The following is a 19,242-nucleotide window of genomic DNA, read 5'->3' on the forward strand; positions in this document are numbered from 1 at the left end:
TGCTTCCTTGGCCCTCAGCACTTATATCTCTAATAGCTGGGGAGAGATCTGTGCTGTGCTTTTCCAAGTCTTCTAAGATGCTTTCTCCAGTGGCAATGAGGTTATTAAGTAAAATGCTAGATGCGAAGGTTGGGATAATTTATATTCTATATTCCACATGGGTTTATATAGCTCTTTCTGGTCTGCCATTTTGTACCTTGAGACTGGTGTCTGATAAGTGCCTTGAATAAAGTGTCATGGGAGCTCAGGGCTATCATTTGCTGTAGTTCTTTATTCTGGAGCATTGTGCAGGGTCCATTTGGAAAAGATACTATTATTTCCCCTAAGAAGAAGCACCACGTACTGTACAGTTTAAGAATGCTGCCATGACTTCTCACCCAAACCTGTCCAAAGGGGCTGGTTTTAGAGATCGTGTGTGTGTGTGTGTGTGTGTGTGTGTGTGTGTGTGCATTCATGTACACACATGTGTTAGGAACTATTCATAGCAGCCTGCCTTGGGATGAAGGATCAGAAATTAGTCAGAAAATACCAGGTAATTGGGAGGATCCATAGGGAGAATATCACTGGAAAACAGTAATGATTTATCTTCATTTGGCCAAGGGTAAACATAAGCCCTTTAAAGACTTGACTCTGTGGCAAGGAAATTCTTTGTCCTTTTGCATGGAGGCTTTCTAGCATGATACCAGAAGTGAAAGAAGGGCCCCTGACTTGGGATAGAACTATTCAGTGATACTATTCAGTGAACTATTCTGGGATAGATCTTAAAGATCATCACCTAGAACTTCTGTCTTGAGTAGGACTGACTCTTAAATTTAGTATATGGCTCAAGGGAGTAACTTGTGGATACTGCTCTAATCATGTTTTTTTTTTTTTTTTAAGATTTTTATTTATTTATTCATGAGAGACACACAGAGGCAGAGACGCAGGCAGAGGAGAAGCAGGTTCCATGCAGGGAGCCCAATGTGGGACTCCATCCTGGGACTCCAGGATTGCACCCTGGGCTGAAGGCAGGCGCTAAACTGCTGAGCCACCCGGGCTGCCCTAATCATGGTTTCTAATCATAATTCACTGCGCTTTCTCTGCTATTGGTGCTGTCTCTCATAACAGGCGCACAAATTTCCTCCCAGGGTATGGGAATTCAGGTGGTTGAGAAAGGGTTGGGCTGGCCTCTCTTTAAGTATAGAAATGCATTAGTGTGGTCCTGACCCAGATCCTGGAGTTGGATTTTGTCCACTTTTTCCAAAACTTTGTTGTGTCCAGAGAGCAACTCCATTACAGATGGGCAAGTTCATCTTTGGGACATTGCCTGTGCTGCCAGGGATTTCATTGTAACATTCATGTTGATGAGACCATTCCCCAGACAAATTTTTTTGGTCATAGACTTCATCTCCCAATGGCTTCCATTACCTCATCATGTAGATAGCTGAGAGATAATTAAAGAAACATCTCCAGTCTCCTTTGCTCATCCTAAGGAACAGACATTCACATTTATAATTATAGAGGAAGAAAAGGGGACATCAATTTAGTAAATAAAAGAAGAAGGGAGTAGAGTTCACCATTTTGCCTTATGGAAATTAGAAAACTTTAATCACAGCCACTGGACAAGTTTCTTTAGAAGTCTGAGTAAAGAATTTTAGGCATAAATAAGAGGGTATTTTTATATTTAATACTTAAATATTAATAATTCTCAATCCAACTTACAAAAATCACATTAAGAAAAAGTATGCTTCAAAGTCTGTCACAGGTTGAGGTTAATATTAGAGAACCCAGCGTTGCTTTTCCTGTTGTGCTTCTGCTGACTAGAAACTAGTTCTTCTAGATTACAAAGTTTGGTCTTGTCTTCCCAGAAACCTCCTATTTGTGATTCTTCCCACTGAAAGAATCATTATTTCTGGATTTGTCCATTACTTTTGTCCTGGTCCCTCTTTGCATGTAAGTACTCACCTGTCTTTCTTTCATTCTCACAGCCCCACCAGCAGTAGTAGGTATGGCTCATCCTGTAATGTGAGTCAAGGAAGCTCTCAGTTGAGTGAACTAGACCAGTGTCACGAACAAGATGATGACCGTCGGGAGAGGGATTCAATTCATTCATGCCACAGCTCTGGCAGCTTCTCCAGAGACGGCCAGGTGGGCTTTGGAGAACAAGAGAAAGCCTTGGAGGTAACAGGTGAAGAAGAGAAGGGGAGAGTGTGTGAACCCAAGGACAAGAAAAAAGATACCACAACCCATCTTCCCCCAGATCTGGTGCTACCCAAAGACCACGTCCTAGGCCCCCAGGAGAGGTAGGTGATAGTTTCCTTAAGGAGTTCATGTGGTTTCCTCAGTATCTGCCTGTGGTATTGCTGGATGTAAGTGCTTTTCATTTGTTTTGCTATAGCTGGGTATGGTAGTGATTGAGAAACTGAGGTTTGGCTATGTGCTGCTTCCTTTGATTTTTGGTATATAATTCCCTAGATATTTTGAGGATCTCTGAAGAACACTTGGGTTCTTTGTAGTTAGCTTCAGTGTACCTAGGCCTTCTTGAATATGCAGTTATTGGCCTACTAGGACTTATGTATGGTAGCCTCTGAGTCTAGAACCAACCCAAGCCCTGCAACTTACTTCATTCAAAGGAGATGCTTTGGATGAAATAGGCTTCTCAGCCAGTTAATGTTTAAACTTTTTATGTGAACATTGTTTTGTTTTGTTTTGTTTTTCCTGGCTGAGAACACCAGGACAGAGTTAAGAAAGAATTGGTCTAAAAGCCAGATCTCACCCTTTTGCCTCCTCAGGTCTAACAGTGTGTCTGGAATTAATTGGTACCCATGAGAAGAAAAATTTTAAACTTGTTTTTTAACAGTCTTATAATGAATCTTAGTACAGTGTTTGAATGTTACTGTTATTGAGCTAAATTGGTCAGTAGATTTGCTGATAGGTTAGGGCAGAGTGGGATTTTCAGTCTTGGCATGATTGATATCTGGGGTTAGATAACTCTTTGTTATGTGGAGCTGTTCTGGGCATTGTGGAATGTATAATGACATCCCTGGTCTCTGTATGTTACATGCCAGTAGTAACCCTAAGTTGTGACAACCAAAAATGTCTCTAGATCTTGTCAGATTTCTCTTAGGGGACAAAACTGCCCCCAGTTGAAAATCACTGGGGTAGAGTGATAAGAGCTAGGTGTGACTTGGATTCTCAGATTTCAAGGCCTAAAAATAAAGCCTCTCACCAACAGATCAGAGCAGCAAGTGCTGTTATATGTGGTAAAAGTTTGAAGGGTTGTTGGTGTATCTACTCCACCACTGAAGATACAAACTTATTTTCTTTTCTCCTTTTTCCTGATTTTTGGTCATCTCTCTTGGCTCATCTTATAGACAAGACATCCAAGATTTGTGATTGATGACCCACTGAGAAATGGCTCTTTGTAGACCTTGTACTTGGCAGATACTATTGTCTAGATAGAGTTCTTGGTAGAGCAGCAGAAGTGCCCAGCATGAGTTTTTGTCCTCCAATGGTTATGTCCTTTCAAATCCTAGCTATGCAGATGAGGCGCAGTTCTATCATGGTCAGCAGTGCCCACAGTATTTTATTTAATACAGTTGACTCAGTTAGATGGCATCAGAGCCTAGCATATATTTCAGATATCTAAATGGTGGATGCTTGGTTGCTGCCTTGGCACTAGACCTCCGTGGGAGAGAGGAGAAGCTTTATCACCAAGAATTGACCAGTATTCCACAGTTAAGAACCTGGGCGATGATTTGTTCTAATACAGCCTAGTGTTTCTGCCCCAAAGCTACTTTGTTATATATTATTGTTGTGTCATTGAATGTGTCCCTAAGGCAGGTCAGGGAAAAAGACCATGGCAGGAAAAGAGCTGTGCTTTTTTACTTAGCGTTTTTGATGTAGTCTAGGAATGATAAGCCTTCCAATATTCTTAGTGGAGCAGGAAAGATTTGTAAGAACAAAATTCTGCTCTAAGGATGGATGATATACAGAATGCCCAAGGGAGACTCGGTGGTCTTGAGAGGTAAGGTGCAAGGGTTAGTTCACATGTCTATGTAATTTCAGTGCTAACATTGACTCAGGGCCCTTGCCATTACTTTTACTGGAATCCTGAAACTATCCTAGTGATTTGGCTCATTGGTTGAGTGAATAAAGGGGAAAGGAGAGAGGAAATGGATAAAAAGCTAAAAGGAGTTGTCATTTTAGAGAGGATTTTTTTTTTTTCCACATTGGCTATTCAGTACTATTCTGTTTAGTGGCCTGACTCACAAAATAAGTCTAGGCATGAATACAAACCATTTTACTTTAGATACTTGGCAGTTTTGCTTGAGTAGTCACCTTGTTGCCTGGGCTATTTTTAAGAAACATTATTTTCTTTGTTACAAGTTTTCCTGAGGAGAATGGTTCTTCACCATTTACCCAAGCAAGAGCTCACTGGATCCGAGCAGTTACCAAGGTTCGACTCCAGCTGCAGGAGGTAGGAAATCTGTTTTTCTAGTACTAGTTGGGACAATTTTTCCTTTAAAATTGGGAGACATATGGTCCTAAAGAAGCAGTCAGTGATTAGTCATCTTCTTATAGTGTGCTTTTGGAAATGCATGACAAGTAAGCTAGAGTCTTAAGAGATGGGAGTTGGCTTTTGGCTTCCTTCTATGCTGATTAATGGAAATCAAATAGACCTAGTGGGTTGAGAGCCTGAAGTTTAAGTTAAATGCTATTTTCAGTACCATTGCCACTTTGAGGCCATTATATTTTGAACTTAGGACAGGGCCTAAGTTATTATAAGGCCTCTAGTTAGTTGTTGTCTCCCTTGGCTACCCAGTTTAAGGCCACTGACTGCCTATTACAGAGGGCCTTTATGATATACACAGAAAGGTTATTTTTAAATGATGATTAGTGGCTGTCAGTAGTATAATACCAGGCAGATATTAAAAATGCAAGCATGCTCACATTTATAAATACACTTAAAGTATAATTTATTTTGAAATAATTACAAACTTAGGGGAAAGTTGCCAAAATAGCAATATAAAGAATGCTTAAATCTTTCTTGCCAAGATGCCCCAATTGATGACATGATCAAAATTGCTTCAAAACCCTCCTTCCATTATGATTAATTCTTTTCTGAACCATTTGAGAAAAAGTTGGAGAGATGTCATATTACTCATAAATAGTCCTATTTGTACTTCCCAACAAACCAAGAGACTCTCCTATCAACTACAATGTAACCATCCACAAGAAAAAATCAACAACAGCAACACCATCATCAAAATGCTACGCAAACTTTGCTAGCTGTCTCAACAATACCATTTTTTCTTTCCTGGTCCAGGATACAATTCAGGCTGCCATGTTGCATTTAGTAGTCATATCTCTTTAGTTTCCTTTAATCAGGAACACTTCCTCATTTTTATCTTGGACAGATGGTACAGGGCTTTTATTTTGTAGTATGTTCTTCATTTGGGGTCCATCCAATGTTTCCTCATGTTCAGACTTGGGCCATGCTTTGTTGGCAGGAATTACACAAAATTGACGCTGGGCTCTTTTTAGTGAATTGTATTACCCTTCTTAATGTTAACCTCAATCACCTAGTTAAGTTTTTATTGGCCAGGTTTCCAACTTGTCAAGGCACCTTTTTTCCTTTTGTAATTGATAAGTGTTTTGTGTACTCTGAGACTATGCCAATATCTTACTCCTCGTCGCCTCCTACCTACAAGCTAAGCATTCATTGATGACTCCTATCTGAATCTACCACCACTAATGGTAGTTGCCAAATGGGAACTTTCTGTTTCCATTATACTTTCTACATTCATTAGTTGGCATTCTATAAGGAAGAGATTTCTTTTTTCTCCCATCAGTTTATTTATATCAGTATGGACTCATGGACTAGATATTACATTTTACAGTTAGAATCCATCATTACCATTTATTTTGTTGCGCCTTTTTTTTTGCTTGTATTGTTCTAGCTTCTTATAAGCACTGCTAATTGGACCCTTGGGGAGAAGATAATGTTTTAATAATGATTGAAAAGGTAGCTGCTTTAAATACAGATGTTTGAAAATGTTTTCTTTTGTGTGTGTGTTCTTTTTTAAATCCGAAACAATGAGTGTTACCTATAAAAACTCATAATTGCATGTTCTAAAATCTTGGGAAGAAACTACTAACATACTTAAAAATATTTCTAATGAAAAATTTCAGTGAGGTTTGAATTTATTTATTAGAAATATTTCTATTTGGTAAGATATCAGAGAAAATGAGAACTTATTTATACATATTTCAACAAAATCTTTGAAAAATTGCTATGTAGGAACCAATTGCACATCTTTCATTTGACTGACATATCTGTATCTTTTTGACAGCTTTGAAAACCATGTATTGAAATAATTGAATGTAGAACCAAACTTTCAAATAATTCTATAACAAAATGTTAAATAGGATTTAAAAAATAATGAGGCATATTGTATCACATTGCTTTCACTAAAAATATTACTGCTAATATTTTTAGTGACAGCAAAAAATATTTTTATCATTAATCTTAAATGATTGTTTCTTTTATAAAAACTTTTTACATTTTTATAATGTATGAATGTACGAATATGGTTACATATATATAGGTTTTAAATGAGTAAATATATATGTTTGAGATTGTGCTAAAAATATTTCTATGGGTTGGGCTGCCTAATCATAAACACTTGGAGTCTGTTGATCTAGACTCACATGAAATAAACATTTAAAGTAAACATTTATGGAGTCAATGTTATAATACTAATTTTTTATTTCTAATTTTCTTATAATTCTTTGTTATAGAGGAAAGTAAAAGAAATAACATCCACAAAAAAGTTCTGAATGAGAAAAACAAGAATATATTGGAGACAAACACTAATAAGTGTTTGTTTTAAGAGGCAATTCAGAGTCTCAGAAAGAATAGCTAAAAACTGTTGGCAAAGCTTGGAATCATTTAGAGAAAAAGCATGGTTTATTTAAGGGTAACTAAGAATCATTCCTACTTAATTGAATAAGAGAACAATAGTAAATATATTCTTAACACAGGTAATGTAACTGGAAGCTGATTAGATGGCCAAGAGGGTAGAGATAAGCCAGAGTTTAGTGAAGGGTGTGAGAACAATTTAAGATAGAGGCAGGTGTATGGTATTTATACTTAACATGAGATTTGCTTGATTTATCGAGGTTGTGACAGTAGGAAGTTAAGTACAGCACACAATTTTTTTTTCCTGAGCAATTGGAAGTTCCACCCAGTCACGCTTAAACACTCTGCCCAAGGTAATAATTGTTAGTTTCTTATTGCTTTGTGCAAGTCCAAAAAAATATGAATATATGTTGTAACCCTCTCACTTTATTTTAAAAACGAAATTGATATACATCCTGAGAATATCTTGTTTTTTCATTTGGAGATCCTTCCATATTCTAAGAGAATTTTTTCTTAATAACTACAGATATTTCATTGTATGAAGGTACTGCAAGTATTTGACTAGTCTTCTCTTGGTGTTAATTTGGTTCATTTGATTTAACAGTGTGGTCATTTGCTTTAACAAACGATGCTGTAAACGAGCACCTTTTACATACATCATTTTGCAAGTATATTTGAGGGGATATATGCCTTTGTAAATTTGATAAATATTGCTACATTTCCTCCATTTGTCAGTGCTTTAAAACAATAAAAGTGTATTTTTCTTATGCTCCTTGTCATCCTGCATGTCAAGGAGTTCTGCTTTAAGTTGTCTTCTCTCTGCAGTCCAGGGTGATGGAGCAGCCTGCATCTAGGATATTGTCAGTATAGATGGTATAGTGAAAGAAAAGATCAATGAAAGAGAACATAGTAAATTGCATTCTAGCTCTTGTACTCTAGCTCTTAAAACTTCCACCTAGAAGATACAATGTCACTTTTACTCACATTTCCCTGGATAAAGCAAATTGTATAACCATATTTAACCTCAAGTGAAACAGTATAATATACCTTGAAAGAGAAAGAGAAGGATATTTATGAGCTGCTTTAATGACTACCTCAAAGGGTATCTGCCTTCCACAGATACTGTACTAATTTATACTCCTGCTAATAATGTCCTGAGGGTGCTTTTTTTCCTTCCTAAAGCCACCAGTAGAGTGATTTGTTTGAACTTTTGGATTTTTGCTAGTCTGCTAGGCAGTGTTGTCTCAGTAGAATTTAAGTTTGCATATCTTAGTACAGTAAAGCATGTTTTCATACAAGTAAAGGCTATTAGTATTTACTATTTTGTGAACGGTCTATTCGTATTCTTTGCCCATTTTTTTTCTGTTGAACTTTTGATCCCCAGGAGTTTTTATTGTTTTAGGGACATTAACCCTTGCCTGTGATATGGGTTGCCATATTTCTTTCTCAATGTATCATTGTGAGAAAGTTTTTTAACGTTAATCAGCTACATTTTCCTAATCCACAAGATGGGGAGAATAATAGTACCTTTTTTTTTTTTAAGGATTGTGAATCATCTAGTAAAACTATGATTTAAAAAAGAAGAAATCAGAAAAAATATACGTTAGTGACTCCATATTGCCTTCATGATAAAATAAAACCTTCATAATCTGTCTAGCTCCGTGCGACTCCCAGTGTGGTTCGTGGACCACCCCAGTCCAGGAACTGTTTGTTTCTACTTTGATGAAATAAGTACTCTAAGGGAGGATTTAGAGGCAATTTGGATTGCTGTAATACCATGCACATGATAATGTCCTTTTTTCATAGAGTAGTATATAGACCAAAAATATCAGTCCATGACATGTTGGAATAAAAACAACAACAACAACAACAACAACAAAACACCCAGATACTCTACAAAAAGAATTGGAAAAGCACTGATACAGACCTTATATACCATTTTGGTCTTATTTCATTCTGCTACTCTGTTTAGTTAACATTTCCAACATCCAGGACTATATATTTTTCAAAATCTCAGAGACTATGCGCTTGCTATTTACCATGCATGGAATACTTTCTCCACTTAGCTAAATTCTTACATTTAAAACCCAGTCAGTTGTCAGTTTTGGGGGTTAAGATTCCAGACTCTGTGCATACTTTTTCTAGATTGGCATTTACCATGATGTAATGGAATTACTTGTTTTTACTCTTTGATCTAACTTTTCTATGTACTTGTAAGATCTTTGATTGCTGGGGTTATGCTTTTTATTGCTGATGTTCTAGAGCCCAGTATAGAACCTGGCAGAGTGTTTAGCCAACCTTTTATGGATGCTTACCTAGCCAGAAAAGTCTGTCATCATTTCTTTTTAGAGATTTTATTTATTTGAAAAAGAGAGTGAGAAAGAGAGAGCTAGAGAGAGCACAAGCAGGTGGTGAGGAGAGGGAGAAGCAAACTCCCTGCTGAGCAGGGAGCCTGACAATGGGGCTCAATCCTAAGATCTCGGGATCATGACCTGAGCTGGAGGCAGATGCTTCACTGACTGAGCCACCCAGGTGCCCCAACATTTCTGTTGGTATTTTCACCAAAGTCTCTGTGTGCCTCTTTATGTTTTAATTAATTCTATTTTTAATTTTTTCCAGAGCCTACTAACTATAAAATATTAGCATTAGTTATGTTTTCTTATATAACTTTTATATACATTAAATGTAAAGTTACTGAATTTGGACCATACTGTGTGTGCATTTAAAATTTTTCTTGCTTAGGTTATTTTTGTGAGCCTTATTCTGGGTTATTAAATATTTTTTGAAAACGTGATTTCATGATTATTAATAGATTAGTACTATTCCATTATGTTGATGTTTTATACCAACTTCTATTTCTTTATAAATAATGCTGTGATGAGCATCATTGTGCATGAATCTGTTGATTTTGATTATTTCTTTAACTTGGCTTTCTTAAAGTAGATTCTCAAATAAATTACTGAGTTTAAGAGTATATATCTTTTAAAGGCTTCTGATAAACTTCTGCATGTGATTTCAGAAAGATTTTTCCAATTTGTGCTTTCGGTATTTGAACATGCCACACCAACACTGAATATTATCATTTTAGAAAATGTTTGCCAATTTGACAGAAGAATGGTATCCCCTTATTTTAATTTGGATTTCTTTGATTGTGATATGACTATTTCCCATAAATTTGTGGGACATTCGTACTTTCTCAGCTGGTAACTGCATTCAATAGACTTTGAGGAACTACCATAGGAACCTAGCTACCCTTATGCCATTCCTTTTTTTTTTTTTTTTTTTTTAAAGATTTTATTTATTCATGAGAGAGTGAGAGAGAGAGAAAGAGAGAGGCAGAGACAGAGAAAGAAGCAGGCTCCATGCAGGGAGCCTGACGTGGGACTCGATTCCGGGTCTCCAGGATCAGGCCCTGGGCTGAAGGCAGCACTAAACCGCTCAGCCACCTGGGCTGCTCCCCCCCCACCCTCCCTTATGCCATTCCTGTAAGCAGCTTGAGGGGAGAGATCAGACAGGTCATCTCTGTATCTGGGCTGGCTGAGTACCTGGCCATATGTACTTAATAAGTGTTTGATGACATTGCAGTAATGTTAGTAGTGTGGGTGGAATGGATATGATTCTGTACCTTATTTGGCTTAGCTGCAGAAAAATCTGGGGGAGGAGGTGAGACTTTTAGCTCTAGAAACAGAGACTGTGGTGGCAGCAGGTGGGTGGGTGTTCCAGGTGGAAGGGACAGTGAAGGAGAAGAAATGGAGGTAGGCCGTGAGGAAGCCTTGACAGAAGCTTTTAGGTTGCTAAAGAAAGCTGAAGAAGGAGAGCCTTATTTAGAAAGCAGAGATAGAATTGAGCAAATAGATTAGAAGGCCCGTGTTTAAATGGAGCAATCTCATGGGATCCAAGATTGCAGCTGGTCAGCCTGAGAGATGAGATCAGCATTTTCTCAGGGAAGATCATTAAGACGGAATGAATCGACTGTCTCCCACAAAGCACTGTTCTGTATTTGCGACTCTCTCCCTACCAGAGACTTCCTTCTCATGCTATTATTGAAGCTCTGAAAAAGGTATTCTCCTTGGGGAAAAATGATGCTCAAGGGGAGTCTCTGAGGACCTCATCTCTTAGATTTAGTTGTATCAGGAAAGCATTCTTTGTATAATTTTAAACTTCAAGATTTCGCTCTGAGTATGACTACCTTTTACTACCTCTCCTCTTTGCTCTCATGGAGATCACCTTTTTTGCTCTTTTTTTTCTCATAATCTGTCAGCCCTCTCCCGAACCATCACTACTCTCAACAATTAAAAAACTAAAGAATGTTTTGAATAAGTAATACGTGTAAAAATAGAAACATAAACATGTATAATGCAAAATTTCCCTCTTATTTTAAACTTCCAGGCCTCTAGTCTCCCTATCTTCCTTATCACTTTGTTATCTATGTTTTGTGAATCAGTCTACGATAATCTGTGCATTTATAAGCATGTGTGTGTGCATAGCATGCATGTGTATTACATACATCGTCCTTTACCTTTTAAAATTTAATGTTATAGCTTGGAGATTTTTCCTTATTAGTATAGAGCTACTGCATTCTCTTTAATAGCTACATAATATTTCTCTTGGTGATTGTATTATAATTTGTATACTGTGTGCTCTATTGATGGATTTTTAAATTGTTTATCTTGTGCTACTACTTACACTGTTGAAATTCAAATCCTGTAGTAATATCCTGAATACTTGTAGACATCTCTCAACCACAACTTTTAGTATCTCTCTTCAAACTTCATGGTCATCTCTACCCAAGACCAGGCCCTACTGCTTCACAACCTGGAGAAAGCTCTCTTAGACAAGGGCTGTAGCTGTTCTAAGAGGCCTCTTCTGCCCTGCAATTTGCAAATTGCAAATTCTATGAAATCTTACTGACGTCTGAGACTGGAATCAATATATTCTTTACTGACTGAAACCTGGCTGTTTGCTAACCCCTTCCTGGCCTTTTTAAAAGTAAACTCCACCCTCCGCGTGGGGCTTGACCTCATGTCCCCAAGATCAAGATCCTCTTGATCTTGTTGGTCTACAAGTCACATGCTCTACTAACTCAATTGAGCCAGTCAGGAGCCCACTGAAGTCCTTGCTAAGGAGGATATGCCTTTTTTATGCCCCATTACTGGGTCAGGAGGGAGGCTTAGTGTTCACCTGCTCTCTGCCACTTCCAGGCCATTACTAGATCTTCACATAACCTGTTCTCATACTCCCCTTCCTTGTTGCAATTATGTCCCATCTGTTCCATAACTCCTCATTGAACAAAAACTTTATTACCTACATCACCACATAAGTACTTTATTTACATGCATTATCAAAATGAATCCCTCACAATAATTTACAAACTAGGCTTTGTTATTTGGCCCATTTTATAGACTAAGAAATTGAGGTTTAGAAAGATAGAAACTTAATCAGGGTCACTTAGCTGGTAAGAGAACTGCATTCAAACCTAGGTCTATTTAACTCTAGAGTCTGTGTTTTTAACACTATTTTCTACCATATTACCACCATAATCTTAGAACTCTGTTTTCTAGAGTGTGAAAACAATGTTCTGCAGGACTCCAGTTTCTGGAACTGTCAGTGGGTCCTCTATTATGTGATAGAGTTCCATAGTCAAAGAAATTTGGGAAACAATGGGTTCCAGTAGAGTATAACACCAATAGATTACTCTCTTGTAGGCTTGTTATGATTCTTAAAGAGGAGGATATAATGTACACAATGTTATTGCAAACTTATTTGACCATGAAATTCTGTTTTAGAGAAGCATTCTGTAGCACTCATTTTCCAAGAAATACATTTGAAGAAAGTCTCAGTTGATTTCATTATCATTTCATTAAAACTGCATTTGTGAGGGTCATCAATGAACTCATAGCTACCTAATTAGTGGTTGCTTTCAAATCTTATTGGGTCATTCTGTAGGGTTTAACACTGAACACTCCTTTGTGTTTTGACATTTAAGAAACCATCCCCATTGCCACTATTCTCTGATCTCTTTAGTCTCCTTTTTCTGATTTCTCTTTGCTCATTTCTAGAATATTGGTCTTTCTGGTATTCTCTGCTCAATCCTCTTTTCATATAACCCCTACATTGTTTCTATGAAATCTCATTCATTATGTCAGTTACCACTTAGATGTGGATTACTCGCCTATCTGTGTATCTAGCCCAGATGTGTCCCCTGAACTGTAGACCCGTGTTTCTAGCCACTTCTTATGCACTCTCTTGTCCCATCAGATCTAAAATCCAACACATTTAACCAAAAGACATAATCTCTCAAAACTTATTTTGTGTCTCCTGTATTTTGTTTCAATGCTTGCTGAACCAACCCTGAACCTACTAAATATGATTGGCCTCTTGAAAAGTAAGAGAAAGCTGAACCATCCCTTCTATAATGTAGAGTAATTAGGAGTAGGAGTTTCATTTAACTTTAAAGGGAGGGAAGGATAGGTAGCTGTCTTGTTGTACACATAGTAGATACTCCATAAATATCTGTTGACAGGATGAATGCAAAGGATGTAGAATAGGGAAGCTAGTCCTTTCTCATTTTGGGCAATTGTTTCTTGGAGAGGAATGAGAAAGCTTCTCCTACCTAAAAATTTCTTTAAAAAAAAAAAAAGGAGGGGATCCCTGGGTGGCGCAGCGGTTTGGCGCCTGCCTTTGGCCCAGGGCGCGATCCTGGAGACCCGGGATCGAATCCCACATCGGGCTCCGGTGCATGGAGCCTGCTTCTCCCTCTGCCTGTGTCTCTGCCTCTCTCTCTCTCTCTGTGACTATCATGAATAAATAAATAAAATCTTTAAAAAAAAAAAAAAAAAAAAGGAGAGGTCATACTCATACTTGGTCACTTTGGGTTGAGGAAATTTTATAATTCCGAGATTTCATCTTTCCAGTCACCTATGACTATGACTCCTTTTTTCCTTCATACAGAGCCGGCTTCCATCTCTTTTCACTGTACTTTTCTTTTTAATTGAAGTTTCATTTGCCAACATATAGTATAACATCCAGTGCTCATCCCATCAAGTACCCTCCTCAGTGCCCATCACCCAGTTACCTCATCTGCCCACCCACCTCCCCTTCCACAACCTTTTGTTCATTTCCTAGAATTAGGAGTCTCTCATGGTTTCACTGTCCTAAGGTGAATTAGAGACAGGTACACTGTGCTTTGTGTATTCTTCCAGCCTTCTCATTCTAGCCCTATTTCTATACCATTTCCCCTTCATGGACTGAAAAAAGGAAAAGGAATCTTCTATTTTTTTTAAGTAATAGATATCTTTTTATTGAGGTATAATTCATATAACATAAAATTCACCATTTTAAGTGTACAACTCAGTGTATTTTGGTATATTCAGTAGGTTGTACAGCCATCACCATCATCTAATTCCAAAACATTTCCATCACTCCAAAGGAAACATCATACCCATAATAAGTCATTCCTCATTCCCTGCTTTGCTCTAGTCTCTGGCAGCCATTAATTTATTTTCTGTCTTTATGGATTTATCTGTTCTGGACATGTCATATAAATGAAATCACACAATATGTAGCCTGTTGTATCTGCCTTCTTTCACTTAACATGTTTTTAAGGTTTTTCTGTGTTGCAGCAACTATCAGTACTTCATTCCTTTATATGGCTGAATAATATTCCATTCTGTGGATATACCACATTTTGTTTATCCATTCACTTATTGTTGGACATTTGATTTGCCTTCACCTTTTGGCTATTATAATAATGCCATTGAGAACATTCATGTACATTTTTTTGTGTGGACATGGGTCTTCAATTCTCTTGGGTATGTACATAGGAATGGAATTGCTGGGTCATATGGTAACTATGTTTAACCTTTTGAGAAACTGTCAGACTTTTCCAAATGGCTTGTGCCATTTTATATTCCCATAAGCAATATATGAGCTTTCCAGTTTCTTCACATCCTTACCAGTACCTGTTAATCTTTTTGTTAAAATCATCTTAGTGCATATGAAGCGGTATCTCATTATGAATCCAATTCACATTTTCCTAGTGACTAATAGCGTTAAGCATCTTTTTATATGCTTGTTGGCCATCTGTATATCTTCTTTGAAGAAATATCTGTTCAAACCTTCTGCCCATTTTTACATTGGGTTGTCTTTTTTTTTGTTGAGTTGTAAGATTTCTTAATATGTTCTTACCAAATATATGATTTGCAAATATTATCTCCCAGCCCTGTTCCTTTTTTTTTAATTTATTTTTTATTGGTGTTCAATTTACTAACATACAGAATAACCCCCAGTGCCCGTCACCCATTCACTCCCACCCCCCGCCCTCCTCCCCTTCTACCACCCCTAGTTCGTTTCCCAGAGTTAGCAGTCTTTACGTTCTGTCTCCCTTTCTGATATTTCCCACACATTTCTTCTCCCTTCCCTTATATTCCCTTTCACTATTATTTATATTCCCCAAATGAATGAGAACATATAATGTTTGTCCTTCTCTGACTGACTTACTTCACTCAGCATAATACCCTCCAGTTCCATCCACGTTGAAGCAAATGGTGGGTATTTGTCATTTCTAATAGCTGAGTAATATTCCATTGTATACATAAACCACATCTTCTTTATCCATTCATCTTTCGTTGGACACCGAGGCTCCTTCCACAGTTTGGCTATCGTGGCCATTGCTGCTATAAACATCGGGGTGCAGGTGTCCCGGCGTTTCATTGCATTTGTATCTTTGGGGTAAATCCCCAACAGTGCAATTGCTGGGTCGTAGGGCAGGTATATTTTTAACTGTTTGAGGAACCTCCACACAGTTTTCCAGAGTGGCTGCACCAGTTCACATTCCCACCAACAGTGTATGAGGGTTCCCTTTTCTCCGCATCCTCTCCAACATTTGTTGTTTCCTGCCTTGTTAATTTTCCCCATTCTCACTGGTGTGAGGTGGTATCTCATTGTGGTTTTGATTTGTATTTCCCTGATGGCAAGTGATGCAGAGCATTTTCTCATATGCATGTTGGCCATGTCTATATCTTCCTCTGTGAGATTTCTGTTCATGTCTTTTGCCCATTTCATGATTGGATTGTTTGTTTCTTTGGTGTTGAGTTTAAGAAGTTCTTTATAGATCTTGGAAACTAGCCCTTTATCTGATATGTCATTTGCAAATATCTTCTCCCATTCTGTAGGTTGTCTTTGAGTTTTGTTGACTGTATCCTTTGCTGTGCAAAAGCTTCTTATCTTGATGAAGTCCCAATAGTTCATTTTTGCTTTTGTTTCTTTTGCCTTCGTGGATGTATCTTGCAAGAAGTTACTATGGCCGAGTTCAAAAAGGGTGTTGCCTGTGTTCTTCTCTAGGATTTTGATGGAATCTTGTCTCACATTTAGATCTTTCATCCATTTTGAGTTTATCTTTGTGTATGGTGCAAGAGAGTGGTCTAGTTTCATTCTTCTGCATGTGGATGTCCAATTTCCCAGCACCATTTATTGAAGAGACTGTCTTTCTTCCAATGGATAGTCTTTCCTCCTTTATCGAATATTAGTTGACCATAAAGTTGAGGGTCCACTTCTGGATTCTCTATTCTGTTCCACTGATCTATGTGTCTGTTTTCGTGCCAGTACCACACTGTCTTGATGACCACAGCTTTGTAGTACAACCTGAAATCTGGCATTGTGATGCCCCCAGATATGGTTTTCTTTTTTAAAATTCCCCTGGCTATTCGGGGTCTTTTCTGATTCCACACAAATCTTAAAATAATTTGTTCTAACTCTCTGAAGAAAGTCCATGGTATTTTGATAGGGATTGCATTAAACGTGTATATTGCCCTGGGTAACATTGACATTTTCACAATATTAATTCTGCCAATCCATGAGCATGGAATATTTTTCCATCTCTTTGTGTCTTCCTCAATTTCTTTCAGAAGTGTTCTATAGTTTTGAGGGTATAGATCCTTTACATCTTTGGTTAGGTTTATTCCTAGGTATCTTATGCTTTTGGGTGCAATTGTAAATGGGATTGACTCCTTAATTTCTTTTTCTTCAGTCTCATTGTTAGTGTATAGAAATGCCACTGACTTCTGGGCATTGATTTTGTATCCTGCCACGCTACCGAATTGCTGTATGAGTTCTAGCAATCTTGGGGTGGAGACTTTTGGGTTTTCTATGTAGAGTATCATGTCATCAGTGAAGAGGGAGAGTTTGACTTCTTCTTTGCCAATTTGAATACCTTTAATGTCTTTTTGTTGTCTGATTGCTGAGGCTAGGACTTCCAGTACTATGTTGAACAGCAGTGGTGAGAGTGGACATCCCTGTCTTGTTCCTGATCTTAGGGGAAAGGCTCCCAGTGCTTCCCCATTGAGAATGATATTTGTTGTGCAGCCCTGTTCCTTTTAAACTTCTTTGGACCTTTCTTGAATTTGCCTCATTCTGCCTTAATTGTTCCCTAACCTGCAACCTTTCTTTCTTCTCTTTGTTGCCTGTCTGCGGAGAAATTGGCAATATTATCTAAGCCTCTGAAATAAGTTTTTTACAGGGTGTAGAAGTAGCTTGCCCAGTTGTTCAGTAACAAAGCATGCTCTTGAGCTGCCAGTTTTTCCTACAGCCTATCTCTGTTCCTCCTTTTCTATTTTTCTAATACACAAATCTATCTCAGTGCTTGGAATTCAACTGCTTTGGTAAAACTAAAATCTTAGGTAGAAAGAAATTCCAAAGATGAAGCTGAGTGAGTAATAATTGTGATATTCTTAAGAAATTAAAATTTGGGATGCCTGGGTGGCTCAGCAGTTAAGTGCCTACCTTCAGCTCAGGGCGTGATCCTGGAGTACCAGGATCAAGTCCCACATTGATCTCCCTGCCTGGAGCCTGCTTCTCCCTCTGCCTGTGTCTCTGCCTCTCTCTGTGTGTATCTCTCATGAATAAATAAATAAAATCTTTTTAAAAATTTAAAATTTATTTTTATACACATGAACACAGGCCCTCTACCTTTCCTACTCCCACCTGCATTGAACAGAGCAGGAGTACCCAGAAAGGACACACCTGATTCTCCTGCCCATGTTATCCACGTTTGTTAGGAAGCAGGCCAGAACAGAGAAGGAAGCGGAGACTGGCCTAATTCTTTTTCTCTATAAAGTGACCAGCCAGTATGTTTCTTCTATTCCATTCCAAAGTTTCCTTACAAAGGAAAGGAAAACATCAGGGTACCTGGCTTCTGATTCTGGATTGTGTCCTTTTTTCCTCTGCCTTTTAAATCCAGAGTACCACCAAAACCCTGATTTTACCTTTTCTTTCTGTTATGGGGTGAATTGTGTGCCACCACCTGCTCCCTCGCCCTACTTCATGTACTGAAATCTTAATACCCAGTATCTCAGAATGTGATATTTGGACAGAGGGCCTTTAAAGAGCTAATTATGGTAAATTGAGGTCATATGGGTGGTCCCAAGTCCAATTTGAATGGTGTTCCTATAAAAAGAGATTAGGACACAGATGGAAGAGCCTGTGAAGACAGCAGATGGCCATCTGAGGCGAAGGAGAGAGGCCTCAGAAGAAAGCAACCTTGCTGACACCTTGATCTTAGACTCCTAACCTTTAGTATTGTAAGAAAATAAATTTCTGTTGCCTAAACCATCCGGTCTGTGGTATTAGGGTAGCCCTAACAAACTAATAATGCCTTTAAGGCAGAAGGGAAAAGAAGATAATATAGAAGCTTCTGTGTCTGTCACCTGTGAATCTGTTTCCTGAGATCTAGTTGGTGGGAATTGTGGTTGCCAGGCTGGTATATGGGGCCCCATTTGTGATATACAATGTCTTTTGTGTCCATTTAGAATTATCCCTCTTACTACTAAAATGTAGGGCTAAACTGGAAATAGAAAGATCTGGGTCCTTGCAGTACTCAATCTTGAAATCTGAGAGAACTTGAGCAAATCACTATTTTTTTCTTTTCTTTTCTTTTTTTTTTTTGAGATTTTATTTATTTATTCATGAGAGAGAGAGAAGGAGAGAGAGAGAGAGGCAGAGATACAGGCAGAGGGAGAAGCAGGCTCCATGCAGGAAGCCTGATGTGGGACTCAATCCTAGGACTCTGGGATCAGGCCCTGAGCTGAAGGCAGATGCTCAACCACTGAGCCACCCAGGTGTCCCAAAACACTATTTTCTACTTCTCAATCTCCTCAGCTGTAAAAGTAAGGATAGCTGTCCTCTCTTAACACAGTTCTGGTGAGATCATAGAAAAATGCGTTTTTTAAGTGTAAAGCTCTAGAAAATTGTTTGAGAGTCACCAACAGGGATCCCTGGGTGGCGCAGCGGTTTAGCGTCTGTCTTTGGCCCAGGGCGTGATCCTGGAGACCTGGGATCGAATC

At 38.2% G+C, this 19,242-nt stretch overlaps 1 protein-coding gene across 5 annotated transcripts in view; it reads left to right on the forward strand.

Moving 5' to 3' along the window:
- UNC13B (unc-13 homolog B) overlaps positions 1–19,242 on the forward strand; it is a 231,910-nt gene that overhangs the window by 142,011 nt on the left and 70,657 nt on the right. For all 5 annotated transcript variants that reach the window (XM_038552721.1, XM_038552722.1, XM_038552723.1 and 2 more), the window contains 2 exons: positions 1,968–2,282; positions 4,369–4,459. In XM_038552721.1, coding sequence (XP_038408649.1) covers positions 1,968–2,282; positions 4,369–4,459 — 406 coding nt within the window. The remainder of the gene's footprint in view (positions 1–1,967; positions 2,283–4,368; positions 4,460–19,242) is intronic.

This window comes from Canis lupus, chromosome 11 (genome assembly GCF_011100685.1).
Source record: "Canis lupus familiaris isolate Mischka breed German Shepherd chromosome 11, alternate assembly UU_Cfam_GSD_1.0, whole genome shotgun sequence".
Lineage (NCBI taxonomy): Eukaryota > Metazoa > Chordata > Mammalia > Carnivora > Canidae > Canis > Canis lupus.